The following is a 12,325-nucleotide window of genomic DNA, read 5'->3' on the forward strand; positions in this document are numbered from 1 at the left end:
ACAGGGCTGAATCAGCCGGCGGCTGCGGGGAGCAAAGGGACCCGCCTGGGGCTGCTGGTGGCCACCACGCTGGTCACGGCGTGGAGTGGGCATCCAGGGGTGATACAGCATCAGGTCAATCTTCTGGGAAGTCCTCACAGACCAGAAGTGAGATGGAGAACCCCTGTCTGTGTCTTCCCTGCTATCACAGAGGCTGAGCCTGTGCCAGCCCCATTCCCCATCTGAGACAAACCTGGCTGCAGCCCCAGCCCTTGGCAGCTCCACCATGCACAGCCCTTCCCCAGCCCTTCCTGCACCCACTGCCAGCCCTGACACCTCACAATGAAACCACTCTCAGCCCATTTCCCCACAGCACGAGCATGGCCAGCAGAGCCTGGAGGGGCATTCTGTTGGGAAAGATGAGACTATAGCATTCCACTCCTATTTAAAGCATAGACTGGCAGGACGAAGGGGGATCCCTGCGGCACAGGACCTTGCACGGATGTAGCCTGGTGAGGACAGAGCCCGGAGCAGCCTCATCGTCCCATGGCACCTGCCAGGAGCAGTGGGACAGCTGCTCTCACATCCTCCCAACACGACTCATGCCTTCCTGAACGGAAATTGGGAGCGGGTTAGTCACCGAGAAGGGTGAGGGGCAGGTCAGGACGCTGCACTCCCCGGCATCCAGCTATTTCCTCCCATGACACCTTGCTGAGGAACCTCGGGCTGTTTACAAACGCTGGACTGTGTCATGGCAGTGGCTGGGGGAGCGGCTGAGCTCAAACCTCACCCAGAATCAGCTGTGAGTGCTGCAGCTCCCAGGCCAAAAGTATTAGGGCTGGGAGCAGGTTTTGCCCCTCTGAGCATCCCTTTGTACCCACAGCGCCCAGGGAAGTCCTTTTGGAAAGTGCAATCCTCCAAGTCACAGCATCTTGGCTCTTCTCATAGGTCTGCTCTGGGAAAACAAGACTCAACCATGTTATTTGCCCATCTGGTCATCCCGTGCCCTCCCTGCAATTTCTTGTCCAGTTCCAGAAGGTTTAAGCAGGATCAGAGGGCTCACTGCTAATTAAACTGCCCTAAGTGTGAGGAGTAATGCCTCCCTGAGGTGCAAGCTCAAGGACAGAGTTACATCCTGGGGGAACTGGTTGGCAAAAATAAATCCTTATTGAGCTGGGCCAGACCCCTTGGAGCCCAGCAGTCCCTTGAGAGGGTGAGGTCAGTCCTGTTGCCAGCAAAAGCTGCTGTCAATGGTTTTTGCCAGCTGCCGTGAACACAAAGCAGCTCCCAGCCTTGCTGGCACCCTCCAGACAAGTCTCCTGGGCTCTGTCCCCAGAGCTCTGTGCCCCAAGGTGGGGTTCACAGCACACCCCACCTCCCTCCACAGGGCCTCATGCCCACAGCAACCTCCAACCCGCACAGATACCTGACGGCGAGCCCCCAGTAATGGGCAGGACATCATCCCTCTCCATCCTCCCTCCTGGGAGTGTTCCCCGCCGTCTGCCAACTGTCCTCACCCCTCGCCGTGCCTCGATTTCTCCAGGCCCCCGCTTCACTCCTCTCGTGCTTGGAGAGATGCAGATACGGTATTAAAACGCTGTTCAGTCCAAGGTGGGGGCTCCAGGGACACCTGCCAGGACCCATCCGCGCCTTGCTGGGAATGATGTGCGGGAACTGGGGCGGGGGTGGCTGCCGGGTGCTCTGCCTCCCCTCTCCCGGCGTGGCCGCGGGTCTGTTCCGTGCCATCCCCGGCACCGTGAGAGCACCCACGCCAGACACGCACCCCGGCAGCGCAGAACCACCCGCGGAAAACCCACGGCGTCGCTTTGCCCCCGCCCGTCTGCAGAGCCGGTTCCCCCGCGGAGCACTGCCCCGAGCGCGGGGCGGCGCTTAGGGAAACTGAGGCAGCTGGCGGGGGGTGTGGGGGGTACCGGGCCAGCCCCAGGACGGGCCCCCCTCGGCGAGGGAAGAGGTGGCTGGGGGGGTGGGTGGGTTAAATTTTTATGAATGGGGCCGCCCCGCCTGCCATCGCCCGGCGTCAGCAGCGAGCGGCGGCGGGCGGCGCTCCCCGGTGCCTCCCGGTCCGCTCCGCGCCCGCTCCGCCGATGGCCGCCGGCCGCCGCGCTCCCCCGGAGCCCGGCGGGGGCCCGGTGCTGCTTCAAGGCATCTTCGGCGCGGGGCCGGCCCCCGGTGCCGCCGCCTGCTCGCTGTCGCTGACGGCCCGGGAGCTGCAGGTGCGGCGCGCCGGCGGCTGCCCGGGCGGCTCGGCCGGTCCCGACGCTGCGCTCCGCCTGGCCGACTGCGTGGGCTCGGCCGCCTTCCCCGCGGCCGCGGCCGCCGCCTGCTTCTCGCTGGTGTGTTACCCGCTGCGGGGGCCGCGCTGGGGGCCGCCCGCCCGCCAGCGCCTGGAGCGGACCTTCCGCGTCTCCCGGGGTCCCGACGCCGAGGGCAACCTGCGCATCGCCCAGGCCTGGAGCCGCCGCATCCGCGAGCTCGCCGTGCCCGCCGTGCCCGCGCAGGACGGTGAGTGCCGAGCCTCCCCCGCGCCCGCCCGGCGCCGCTTCCCGCGGGGCTCCGCTCCGCCGCCGCCGCCTGGGGGTCGGGCTCGGGCTCGGGGTCGCGGCCGGGGTCGCTCCGCCGCCGGGCCCCGGGGGGGACGGCCGTGCCCGGGCCGCGGGCGCTGAGCGGGGTCGCGTTCCGGGGGCACCGGGCGGACACAGACGGGAGGTGACCCGCGCCCCCGCGGGGTCACTCGGACCCCCCTCCCCTCACCCACCCCGGGTCTGGGGGCGTCAGGGACATTCCCGCTCACAGCCCCAGGCAGGGGGCGGTTGTTTCTCCTTTCACCCTTAATTTGAAGGGGCAGCAGGGACGTGGTCACACTATGGGGGCCCTTTGCACACACCCCCTCCCCCCCCATTACTCGCGTTCGATAACTCCAAAGCTCCAAAGGGCAGCGTGATCCAAGGAAAAAAAAGTAATCATTGCTGACGCAGGCAGGACGGGAGCCAGGAACTGTCCCCAGCAGGTCCCATCCATCACCTGGGATTTGGGGACAGGCAGATCCCCCCAGGACCCCCGTGGTCCAGCGGGATCTCAGGGCAGCCTGGCGGGGTCTGTGTTTCTGATCCTGCTCCCCTCGGGAGCTGTCAGTGTCTGGAAGGGGAGGCTGCTGCTCGGGGGCCGTGTCCCCCAGCTCCCGCAGGCAGGGCAGGGCGTGCTGGCAGATAGTTGAACATCTGAGCAGAGATTCAATTATATGCACTACTTCATTTATTTGGCTGTCCAGTCGCTCTGATCAGACTTGGAAATTAAGAGGCATGCGGTTAGAGGGATCCTGTCAAATCACATTTAGCCCAGCTCTTCCTTGCTTGGATTTTAAAATGCAGCTCTTTTTTTTACATGACCTGCAGCTACAAAACAACTTTGTGTCTCTCTTCCTAAAGAATTACAAAAAAATCCAGCGGAATGGGGCGAGGGCAGAACCAGTTCCCCAACTCTATTTCCAGCCTGAACTCTGCAGCTGGAAGTCTCCGAGCGCTTTCCAGCCCTCACCCTGTGAGCAGGCGGTGCGAAGGTGCCGGGGCAGGAGCAGCTGGTTGCACGCAGGGCCCTCGGGGCAGCGGGGGGAAGGAGGAGGATGGGAGAAGGCAGTGCAGAGTTCTGCAGTCACTTTCCTCGCTGAGGGCCATCAGGATTTGCAATCCTCCTCGCTCAGTTTGGGGCAGAGCTAAAAATGCCCCTGGTCCACACCCTGGGCTCGCACGTGCCGGCGGAGGGGCCTGTGCGGGGCTGATAAGGCCGGGCTGGGAAGCTGCGGGCGAGTCCCTGCAGAGAGTCCTGTCACCTTGTCCCCGTGGGGAGGGGACCTGGGCAGCCACCAGCCATCCCATCCTGGTGCTGTCGCAGCTCCAGCATCCTCTGGGATAAAAACCCTGTGGAATGCTGCAGCAGGGATGATTCCGCCTCCTCGTTTCACCCCAAGGGATAAACACAAAGTCCCTCAGCAGCTGATAACCCCAAAGCTGGGGCTGCCTGCAGCGTGTCCCAAACTATGCAGGAGGGAACAAACTTCCCCCAGGCTTGTGTCCCAAAAGCAAAATCCATCCCCAGGAAGCTCAGCCCCAGCCTTATTCTGCCTGGCACGCTGGCTCTTTATGCCCAGAGAGTTTCCAGAAGGATGCAGAGACGCAGTGAAGTGGCCTGGGCTGCAGACAGTGGAGCTGTGGCAGTGTGGTCCCAGCCTGAGCACAGCCAGAACACATCACATGGGAGGACGTGGGCAGAGGGAGTGGGGCAGAGTTTGTGGCAGCTGCTACAGCCCCTTCCTCCTGCTGACTCAGATTCTGCTCTACTCAGCATTTGAGGCTGAAAGCGACCACACTGTGCTGGGAAGTGGAATCATGCTGGGATGCCAGGGACTGGCCGGTGTTGTGCAACAGGAAGGGTTGGATGGGTCAGGATGCTGCTGAAATCTGTCCCCTCATGCATCACCATTGCTTGGCTCCAGCTCTGATCCAACATCCTCCAGTTCCACCACAGGACTGAGCCTGAGCTGCTGTTGTCAGCAGTCCCACACTGGGATCACTCCTGTCACTACTCACAGCCTGGTACCAGCAATCTGTCCCTTGGGAGGGAGTCGTGCCATCCCTCTGTGCCCTGAGCAGGGTTTGTTTTCCCCCTCCAGCCAAGGAGCTGATGATCCTTGGGGTCCCAGCCTTTCCCTGCTGACCAGAGGAAGCCACAGGGCTGAACCCACAGGCCTGGGCAGGATTTTCAGGCAAAACTCAGCTGCAGTTCCATGTGTGTGTGAGAAACGATGTGCCTGGTTAACACTGCAGGGTTAAAAAGTGCCTTTTAGGACTCAAAATTTAGGTTTTTGAAGTGCCTTTGGCTTTTGCTTTTCAATATCCAGGGCTTGAAGGGGGAAAGAGAGAGAAAAGCCCCTCGGAGAGAAAGCAGCTGGGGCTTGGGCTCAAGCCCTGTGTGGGTGCTTGTCTGCATTTTCTTGCAGGAGATTTAGTCCCTGTGGGGACCAGGGAAGTTCTGAAGGGCTTGGAGAGGGTCAGCCCAGACCTGGGGTTGCTTTTTGTTATCCCTGACTCAAGCTGGAGTGGCCTCTCCTCTGGGTGCTTCACTGCTTTCCCCGAGGGCAGCTGGAACCACTGATAAGGGGCTGGGGAGGGCTGTGGTGGAGGGAGCCACTGGGCCTGGGCAGAGTGGGGACAACCAGCCTGGAGCCGGCACCCAGAGCCAGGCCCAGCCTGGGGCTCTCACAGGCAGATCTCTATTGTGGACTTGGTGGCAGGTCCCAAGCTGCTGGCAAGGGGACAAGGAGGTGTCCTGTAGGGTGACAGCACCACTGGGTCCATCCATTGGGCCTGGAAATAATCCTGGTGGTGATGAAGTCAACAAAGCTCTGTCTGCTCCCAGGGCTGGGACAGGCATGGAGATGGGATGCTCCAGTCCCACCTCCCTCCAAGCAGCTTGTGGAGCTCATGGCCATGACTGGTGTGATGCTGGGTGTCACCCAGGGGAGGTGACACATGTGGTGTCCTCTGTGGCCCCACGTTCACCTCTCCCCATCACTATCCCCACTGCGGGTGGCAGGAGAGGTTTAGCTGTAGAACCCCACCTTGTGTGTCCAAACAGCTCAATCACTGCCTGTGTGCAGATGAGGTGGGGACACCCGCAGTGCCAGGGGGCTGAGAGGGGATTCCCGGGCCGGGAGAGTGCTGGGAAAGGCTCTGCTGTCCTGACTCAGCAGCTCTTCCTGCTGAGTCAGCAGGAGCAGCCTCGTGCTGGGCCCATGTGCTGGGGTGGGCACCCACACCCCCCTGGCCCAGGTCACAGCTCAGGGGGCACAGAGCTGGTGGGGACATCCCCAACAACCCCAAAACTGGCTCCTCCCTGAAGACCAGGGATCTCCAGAGGAGCTGAGGGAGCCTGAGGCTTCTGCACTTCCTTGTTTCAGGGCTTGGGGTGCCCAGCAGCACCCAGGGTCCTGCCCTCCTCCTCCTCCCCGTGCCTCCCTCAGAGGGAAGCTCAGTGGCCTCCCCTTGTCCCCCTGCGTGGGGACCACTGGCCTTGGGGAAGGAGAGGCTGGAAGCAACAGGGGAGGCAGGGGGGTGGGACCCCTGCCAGGCTTGTAATTACAGCCCGGGCAAGGCCCTCGAAGGCGAAACCTGAGCCCCGTGGGGAGCAGGGGAAGCAGGAGCGTCCGTCTGCCGGCACAGCTGTCTGTCCTGGCCCCGCTCCATCTGGGTGGATGCGGGGAATTGGGACCTGGAGTTCTCATCCCCCCACTCTGGAATGGCTGGAGTGCTGCAGGGCTCCATCCCGGGTGTGAACATCTCTGCTGATTGCAGGGAGCTCAGATGAGATCCTGCAGAGCCCTGTGTTCTGTCTCTGCCACCTCCCCAGTACTCTCAATCCCTGCTCACCCCTGTTGCCTCTGGGTAGGGATGCAGCCCAGGGAGCTTGTGAGGATGGGGGAGGGCCAGTTCCCCTTTTTGGTTTTGGCAAATGCCGGCCTGGCTGGCAAAGCCCTCCCAGGGCAGGGCCATGACCTGTCCCCCTGTCCCCCCCCAGGTGACAGCTATGGGGTGCTGCCCCGGCCTTGCCGCGCGCTGGTGCTGCTGAACCCCCAGAGCGGCTCCGGCCGTGCCCTCGATGACTTCCAGGCCGTGGTGCAGCCCATGCTGGCCGAGGCAGACATTACCACCACTGTCTTCGTCACTGGTGAGTCCATCAGCCACTCCTCCTCCTTCTCCTTTCCCTGGGACCCTACCTGGCCCTGCCACATGGGGATGGGCTCCTCCAAGGGCCTCTGGCTCTCTGCATCAGCACAGCTCTGGATCCTGCAGGATGTTGCACTTGAGGAGTGACTGCTTTGCCTCCTGCATTCCTGGCTGGGGTCACCGTCTGGGGCTGGGGTCACTGTCTGGGGGTGGCAGCAGGAAGGGCAGAGGGGCGGAGGGTGATGCTCCAAATGTCTCCACTTCCCCCAACAGAAAGAGCCCACCACGCCCATGAGAAGGTGCGAGATGAGGACCTGTCGCAGTGGGACACGCTGGTGGTCATGTCTGGGGACGGGCTGCTGTTCGAGGTGAGGGGCACCTTGGGGCTGGGCACAGAGCTGGGAGAAGGGGGTGCCTGGGACAGGACCAAGCTCTGAGTCACAAAGTCAGGCTGGGAATGGCAAAGGAGAGATGGCACCAAGATTGGATCAGAGCAGCCATGGCCTCTGTCCTGCCCTGGGCAGGAGCACTGTGGGCTCTGCTCCCCCAGGCTGGGCAAGGGCCGCTGGGTTCCTTGGGTACCACAGGCTCCTTCATCCCTACAGGTGGTGAACGGGCTGATGGAGCGTCCAGACTGGAAGGAGGCCATGAAGAAGCCACTGTGCATCCTGCCAGGAGGCTCTGGGAATGCCCTGGCTGCCTCCATCAACTACTACGCAGGGTGAGTGCCAGCCCCGTGGGGCACCCCCTGCCCCCTGCAGGGCTGCACTGAAACCAGGTGGGGATGAAGGAGGAGAAAGGCTCTGTGGGGCTCCACACAGGGTGCTGGGGTGCCATGGGGTGCCTGGGAGGGTCCTCACTCCCCACAGGCTGGTGCAGCACAGCCCCAGCTGTGAGCAAGGGATTAATCCCTGTGTATCCTACTCCCCCCACTCCCTTTCTCTGGGCTCAGAGACTGGGAAAGCTTTGACCTGAAGGACCTACCCCAGGCACAGAAAGTCCCACGGTGTGTGGGGCCCCAGGATTGCCCTGACTCAGTTCCCTCTTTCAGGAACTGGTTTATTCCTTCCATCCCCTGCAAAACTATTCCCAGCAGCTTTTCCTGAGGGACACTGTCACCCAGCTGGGCCATGTCCCAGCCATGACACAAGAATGGGGTCTGCAGGTGGATTCTGGGCAGCAGGAGGGGTCCTGAGCTCCAAACTCACCCTCTCCATCCCTCACAGCTACGACCACGTTGCCAAGAAAAAGCTGCTGACGAACTGCACCTTCATCCTGTGCAAGGGGCTGTACACGCAGATGGACCTGGTGTCGCTGAGCACGGCCTCGGGCAAGCGCTTCTTCTCCTTCCTGGGCTTTGGCTGGGGCTTCATCTCGGACGTGGACATCGACAGCGAGAAGTACCGCTGGCTGGGCAGCGCCCGCTTCACCCTGGGCACCCTGCAGTGCCTGGCCAAGCTCCGCGTGTACCAGGGCCGCCTGTCCTACCTGCCCGTGGCCGCAGAGCAGGGCGGCTCCCCGGCTCCGCACGGCCCTGTCACCAACGGGCACCTCCCGCAGCCGGCGGGGACGGAAGCGCCGGGCTCCCCGCCCCCCGACTCGCTGCTGGCGCCGCTGGGCCAGCCCGTGCCGGCGCACTGGACCGTGGTCCCCGAGGAGGAGTTTGTCCTGGTCTACGCCATCTACCAGTCCCATCTGGGCACCAACCTGCTGATGGCACCGGCGGCGCGGCTGCACGACGGCTGCATCCACCTCTTCTACATGAAGGCCGGCATCAGCCGCGTGACGCTGCTGAAGCTCTTCCTGGCCATGTCCCGGGGGACCCACCTGGACTTGAACTGTCCCCACCTGTGCTACGTCCCAGTCCGGGCGTTCCGCCTGGAGCCGCGGGTGGCCGCGGGCGTCATGACAGTGGACGGGGAGGCGCTGGCCTGCGAGCCCGTGCAGGGCCAGGTCCATCCCCGCCTCTGCCGCGTCCTCAGCGGCTCCTGAGCTCCCCGTTCGCCCTCCCTGCGGCGCTGAGCTGCCGGCACGGCCCGGCGCGGGGGTGGCAGAGCCTTCCTCCCACTCAGGAACCCCTCCTTCCATAGCAATAGGTCTTGGGGGGGCGTGGGGCTCATCCCCTCGCTTGTCCCCACGCTTAGCTTTACCCCCTTGGGACGGCCGCCAGTGCTGTTCCAAAAATGAGCCACAAGCCCCATCAGGTACTCGGTGCCGGCGAGATGCCAGCGTGTTTTACCCCGGTACGAGGTCCCGGGCCCAGGCGGCTGCGCCGGCACAGCCCCGTCCCCTCCCCGGCTCGGACGCACACGGTGGCATTGCTGTGTCCCCGCCCCGGAGCCAGTGCCACCCCCAGGGAGGGTCAGGACCAATAGATCTAATACAATAAACCGACTTTTTTTAAAGAATGTTTCTACCCAAAGCTTCCTGTAGAAGCGGAGTTTATTCTTGTGAGAAATGCAAAATAAATACCTAGTTTCCCAAAAAAAAAAAAAAAAAAAAAAAAAAAGTCCTTCCCGGGTTTTGAATCCGAGCTCACGGCTCCTGTCAGGGCCGGGTACACGGACGGCAGGGCAGGTTTAGCTCAGCACCGCGGCCCTTTGCTCTCTGACATCCCGGGGCCAGCAGCAGCACTGAACGAAGGGCCCGGAGATGCTCCCGGGGGAGATGCTGAGGCCGCAGGACACGGAGCGTTGCTGCCACCACCCAGCCCCGTTTTTGGGGTGCAGCGATGCCTCCCTGCTCAGCCTCCTGCTGGGGGCTGATCGTATCCAGGGAGCTCAGGCCTGCAGTGACACTTGGGGACATCCTGGGGAAAGTCCGGTGCCTCTGAGCGACAGCAGGGAAGGGCTCGTGGAGGAGGTTCAAGGAGGGGTCGCTGGAGCTGAGGGGTTTGGATTTCTGCCTGAAGCAGGGGCCCTTTGGGGGGCTCTTGCATCCCTTTCCTCGGGCTCCGCGGGGCCAGCTGGAGCCCTGCTACAGGTCTGTGCCCTGGGGCTTGCCTGGGGGGGGGGATTACTCAGCCTCTTTGGTATAAAATTGCAGTAATTAAACCTCATTTTCAGCGCTCGAGTACAAAGCAGAAGAGTAAACAGTGGTGGCTGTTTGCATTTATTCAACTGCAAACTATGCAATTAGGATGGCAGATCCGGGAAAGAAGAGCACGATTGTCCTTCCCCCATGGCCTCACTTGCTCATGGAGAGGAGCCCTGTTCCTGAGCCAGCAGGGCAGGCAGCAGCTGGGAACCACCTCCCAAAATAAAGTTATTTTCCCCCGTGGCGTCGGGCCAGGTGTAAAAACAGGCTGAGCAATAACTCTGTAACCCTGCTGCGCTGCTGGAGGGAGAGCCCGTGGCAGGGGATGCGCTCGGAGCTCTCGCTGTCTCTGTCAAGGGACGCGGATCAGCAGAGCGGAGCCGTTCGGGCTCACGGCGCCTGAAAGGTCCCTGCGGGCTCCTCCCGGGGTCCTCTCGCAGCAGCCTGGCCGGGATCGCCCGTGCCCTCCATTTCCCGGGTTTCGCTGCACAGCTCTGCCCATTGCCCGTCTGCTCCCAAACCCCGTAACGGGCTCTGCCCCGGCCCTCCTCCCGCACAGCCCCCGGACCGAGGGAAGGGGCACAGGGAGCTGCGAACACTCCAGCACAAGCCGAGTCCCGGCACACCGAGACACTGCCCGTGTCGTGCCCCGGCTCCTCCAGCGGCTCCTGCAGGCTGAGGGGGACCAGGGAGGGGCCCCAGGCAGACAAATAAAAGCCAGGACTCCCGACTCCACATGAGCGCTCCAGATTCCACAGTACCCGGCAGGTGCGGGGCGCCCTTGGCTCCCAGCGGCCCAGACACGGCTGTGGCCACCCTCACCCCTCAGACCCTGCCCTGTGTGCGGAGGTGACGGGCAGGGCAGAGCTCCCCGGGCCCACCAGGCTGGGGGGGGGGCGCTGCAAAAGGGTTTTTTTGCTCGAGTCTGACCGTGATCACCGGGGTTGCCAGAAGCCGTGCCGAGGAACACACTGAGCCCCCTGCAAGCACCAGGCGCCAGCCGAGACTATGGAAAACGAAAAAGCCCAGCCAGACAGATGCCCTCTGTAAATCGGGGTCTTGGGGAAGAGGTTATAGACAGCCACCGGGGCAGCCCCTCCCTGCCAGAACCTGCCTGGATCCCTCCGGACTCGGCTTCAGGCAGTGGGAGCCTGTCCAGCCCCGGGGCTGGCACAGGGATGTGCTGGAAGGGGCAAGTGCCAGAAGCGCGGCAGGGGCCGGTGGGGGAAAGAAAGAGACAACTCACAGAACTACTCACAGAGGCAAAATTTAATGGCAAGTCATCTTCCCTCCTTTATTACACCTTGGTTAGCCAAACAAAAAAAAATCTGCAGGTAAAAAAAGTTTTAATGGTCACACAGCACTTTATACATATATCATAAGCAACCAAGCATCCACATCTGCACGTGAACGACACACCTCTAAGCATGGCCTCAATAGTCAGGTTTGTTTTTTAAATTCATTAAATACTGTACAGAATCAAGGCTACAAACTGATTTTGTAATGCTTCTTCCCCCTCCCCAGCACTTAAAACAGTTACAGGCTGCTCTCATTTGTACATCACACAGTCGTGTAGCCAGTTTTAAGGCTAACAATATGCATCATGCTTTGGCTTTTTTTGTGTGTTTTTAAATTTTTTTTTAAGGTTTTAGCCTTTTAAATTTTGTTACCCTTAAATATTACATACATACACAAAAAATTACATAGCTGCAGTGTGCTCACCACCAACCTCATCACCCAGGAGCTTCACATTATCAAAAGCTTTAGAAAATTTGTAAACCTCTGTGCACGCTTGGGTTTGGGACAGCTGCAGAGACCGAGTGGTGCCGGGGTGAGCAGTGTCCCCTTCCAGAAGGTCAACATCCACCTCCTCGAAGAGAGCCCAGCTTGTGCAAAAGCTCTTGTGTAGGATCAGAGACTTTTTTGGGCAAACGGGAGGACGTGGTACCTGCCCAACCCCTGCCCTGTGAGATGAGAGCTGCAGAGTAAAGGAGGGGAAAAGGGGAACCCTACAGCTCCTCCATCCCCAGTCGGTTTCTCCCTCCTTCCAGCCCTGGCCCTGTGGGTCTAGGGGCAGCCACAGCCTGGCTCTGGGGACAGAGGGTGTCAGTGTCTGGATCACTGTGGCTCTGCCTGGAATCAGCCTCTCTGCCTGTTCTTTCTTCCCTTCCCTGGAGCAGGGGCCTCATCCCTTGCCCCCAGCCCTCCGAGACACTCCCATGCTCCACTCAAAGGGATCCATTCACTCCCGATCGTGGCCATGGTTACAGCTCCAGCTGGCCCTGCCCCGCCCCTCCCTGCACCCAAATCGGCTTCTGCCCCATTTCCCACCTGCCAGGTAGGGAGGGCTCCTGGAGCAGGGCCGGAGCTGCTGCACGGTTTATCCACCCTCAGAGCAGTGTCCGGAGAGCTCTGCAGCCCAGCTCTTCATCACAGCCACGCCCTGCATCCTCCGGAGCACTGGGAGAAGGATGTGTCCTCCAAAATCCCAGTAGTGGATGGGGATATGAGGGCTTTGTGCAGCCAGCCCCTGGCTCAGGACCATCATGGGGGCAACGGGAAAGCACAGG

General features: G+C 61.6%; 1 protein-coding gene across 1 annotated transcript; it reads left to right on the forward strand.

The window, feature by feature from the left end:
- Positions 1–1,979: 1,979 nt before the first annotated feature.
- SPHK1 (sphingosine kinase 1) lies at positions 1,980–9,951 on the forward strand. The gene is made up of 5 exons (XM_083874608.1): positions 1,980–2,502; positions 6,571–6,720; positions 6,993–7,087; positions 7,325–7,440; positions 7,946–9,951. The coding sequence occupies exons 1-5, from the start codon at positions 1,983–1,985 to the stop codon at positions 8,709–8,711; spliced, it is 1,647 nt and encodes a 548-aa protein (XP_083730734.1). The 5' UTR covers positions 1,980–1,982; the 3' UTR covers positions 8,712–9,951.
- The last annotated feature ends 2,374 nt before the right edge of the window (positions 9,952–12,325 follow it).

This window comes from Zosterops lateralis, assembly GCF_965231275.1.
Source record: "Zosterops lateralis genome assembly, chromosome: 18".
NCBI lineage: Eukaryota > Metazoa > Chordata > Aves > Passeriformes > Zosteropidae > Zosterops > Zosterops lateralis.

Coding starts and splice junctions, on each gene's coding strand:
- SPHK1 (XM_083874608.1), top strand. CDS start 1,983: ATGAATGGGGCCGCCCCGCCTGCCATCGCCCGGCGTCAGCAGCGAGCG. Junction 2,503..6,570: donor CGCCGTGCCCGCGCAGGACG/GTGAGTGCCGAG, acceptor GTCCCCCCCCAG/GTGACAGCTATGGGGTGCTG. Junction 6,721..6,992: donor CACCACTGTCTTCGTCACTG/GTGAGTCCATCA, acceptor TTCCCCCAACAG/AAAGAGCCCACCACGCCCAT.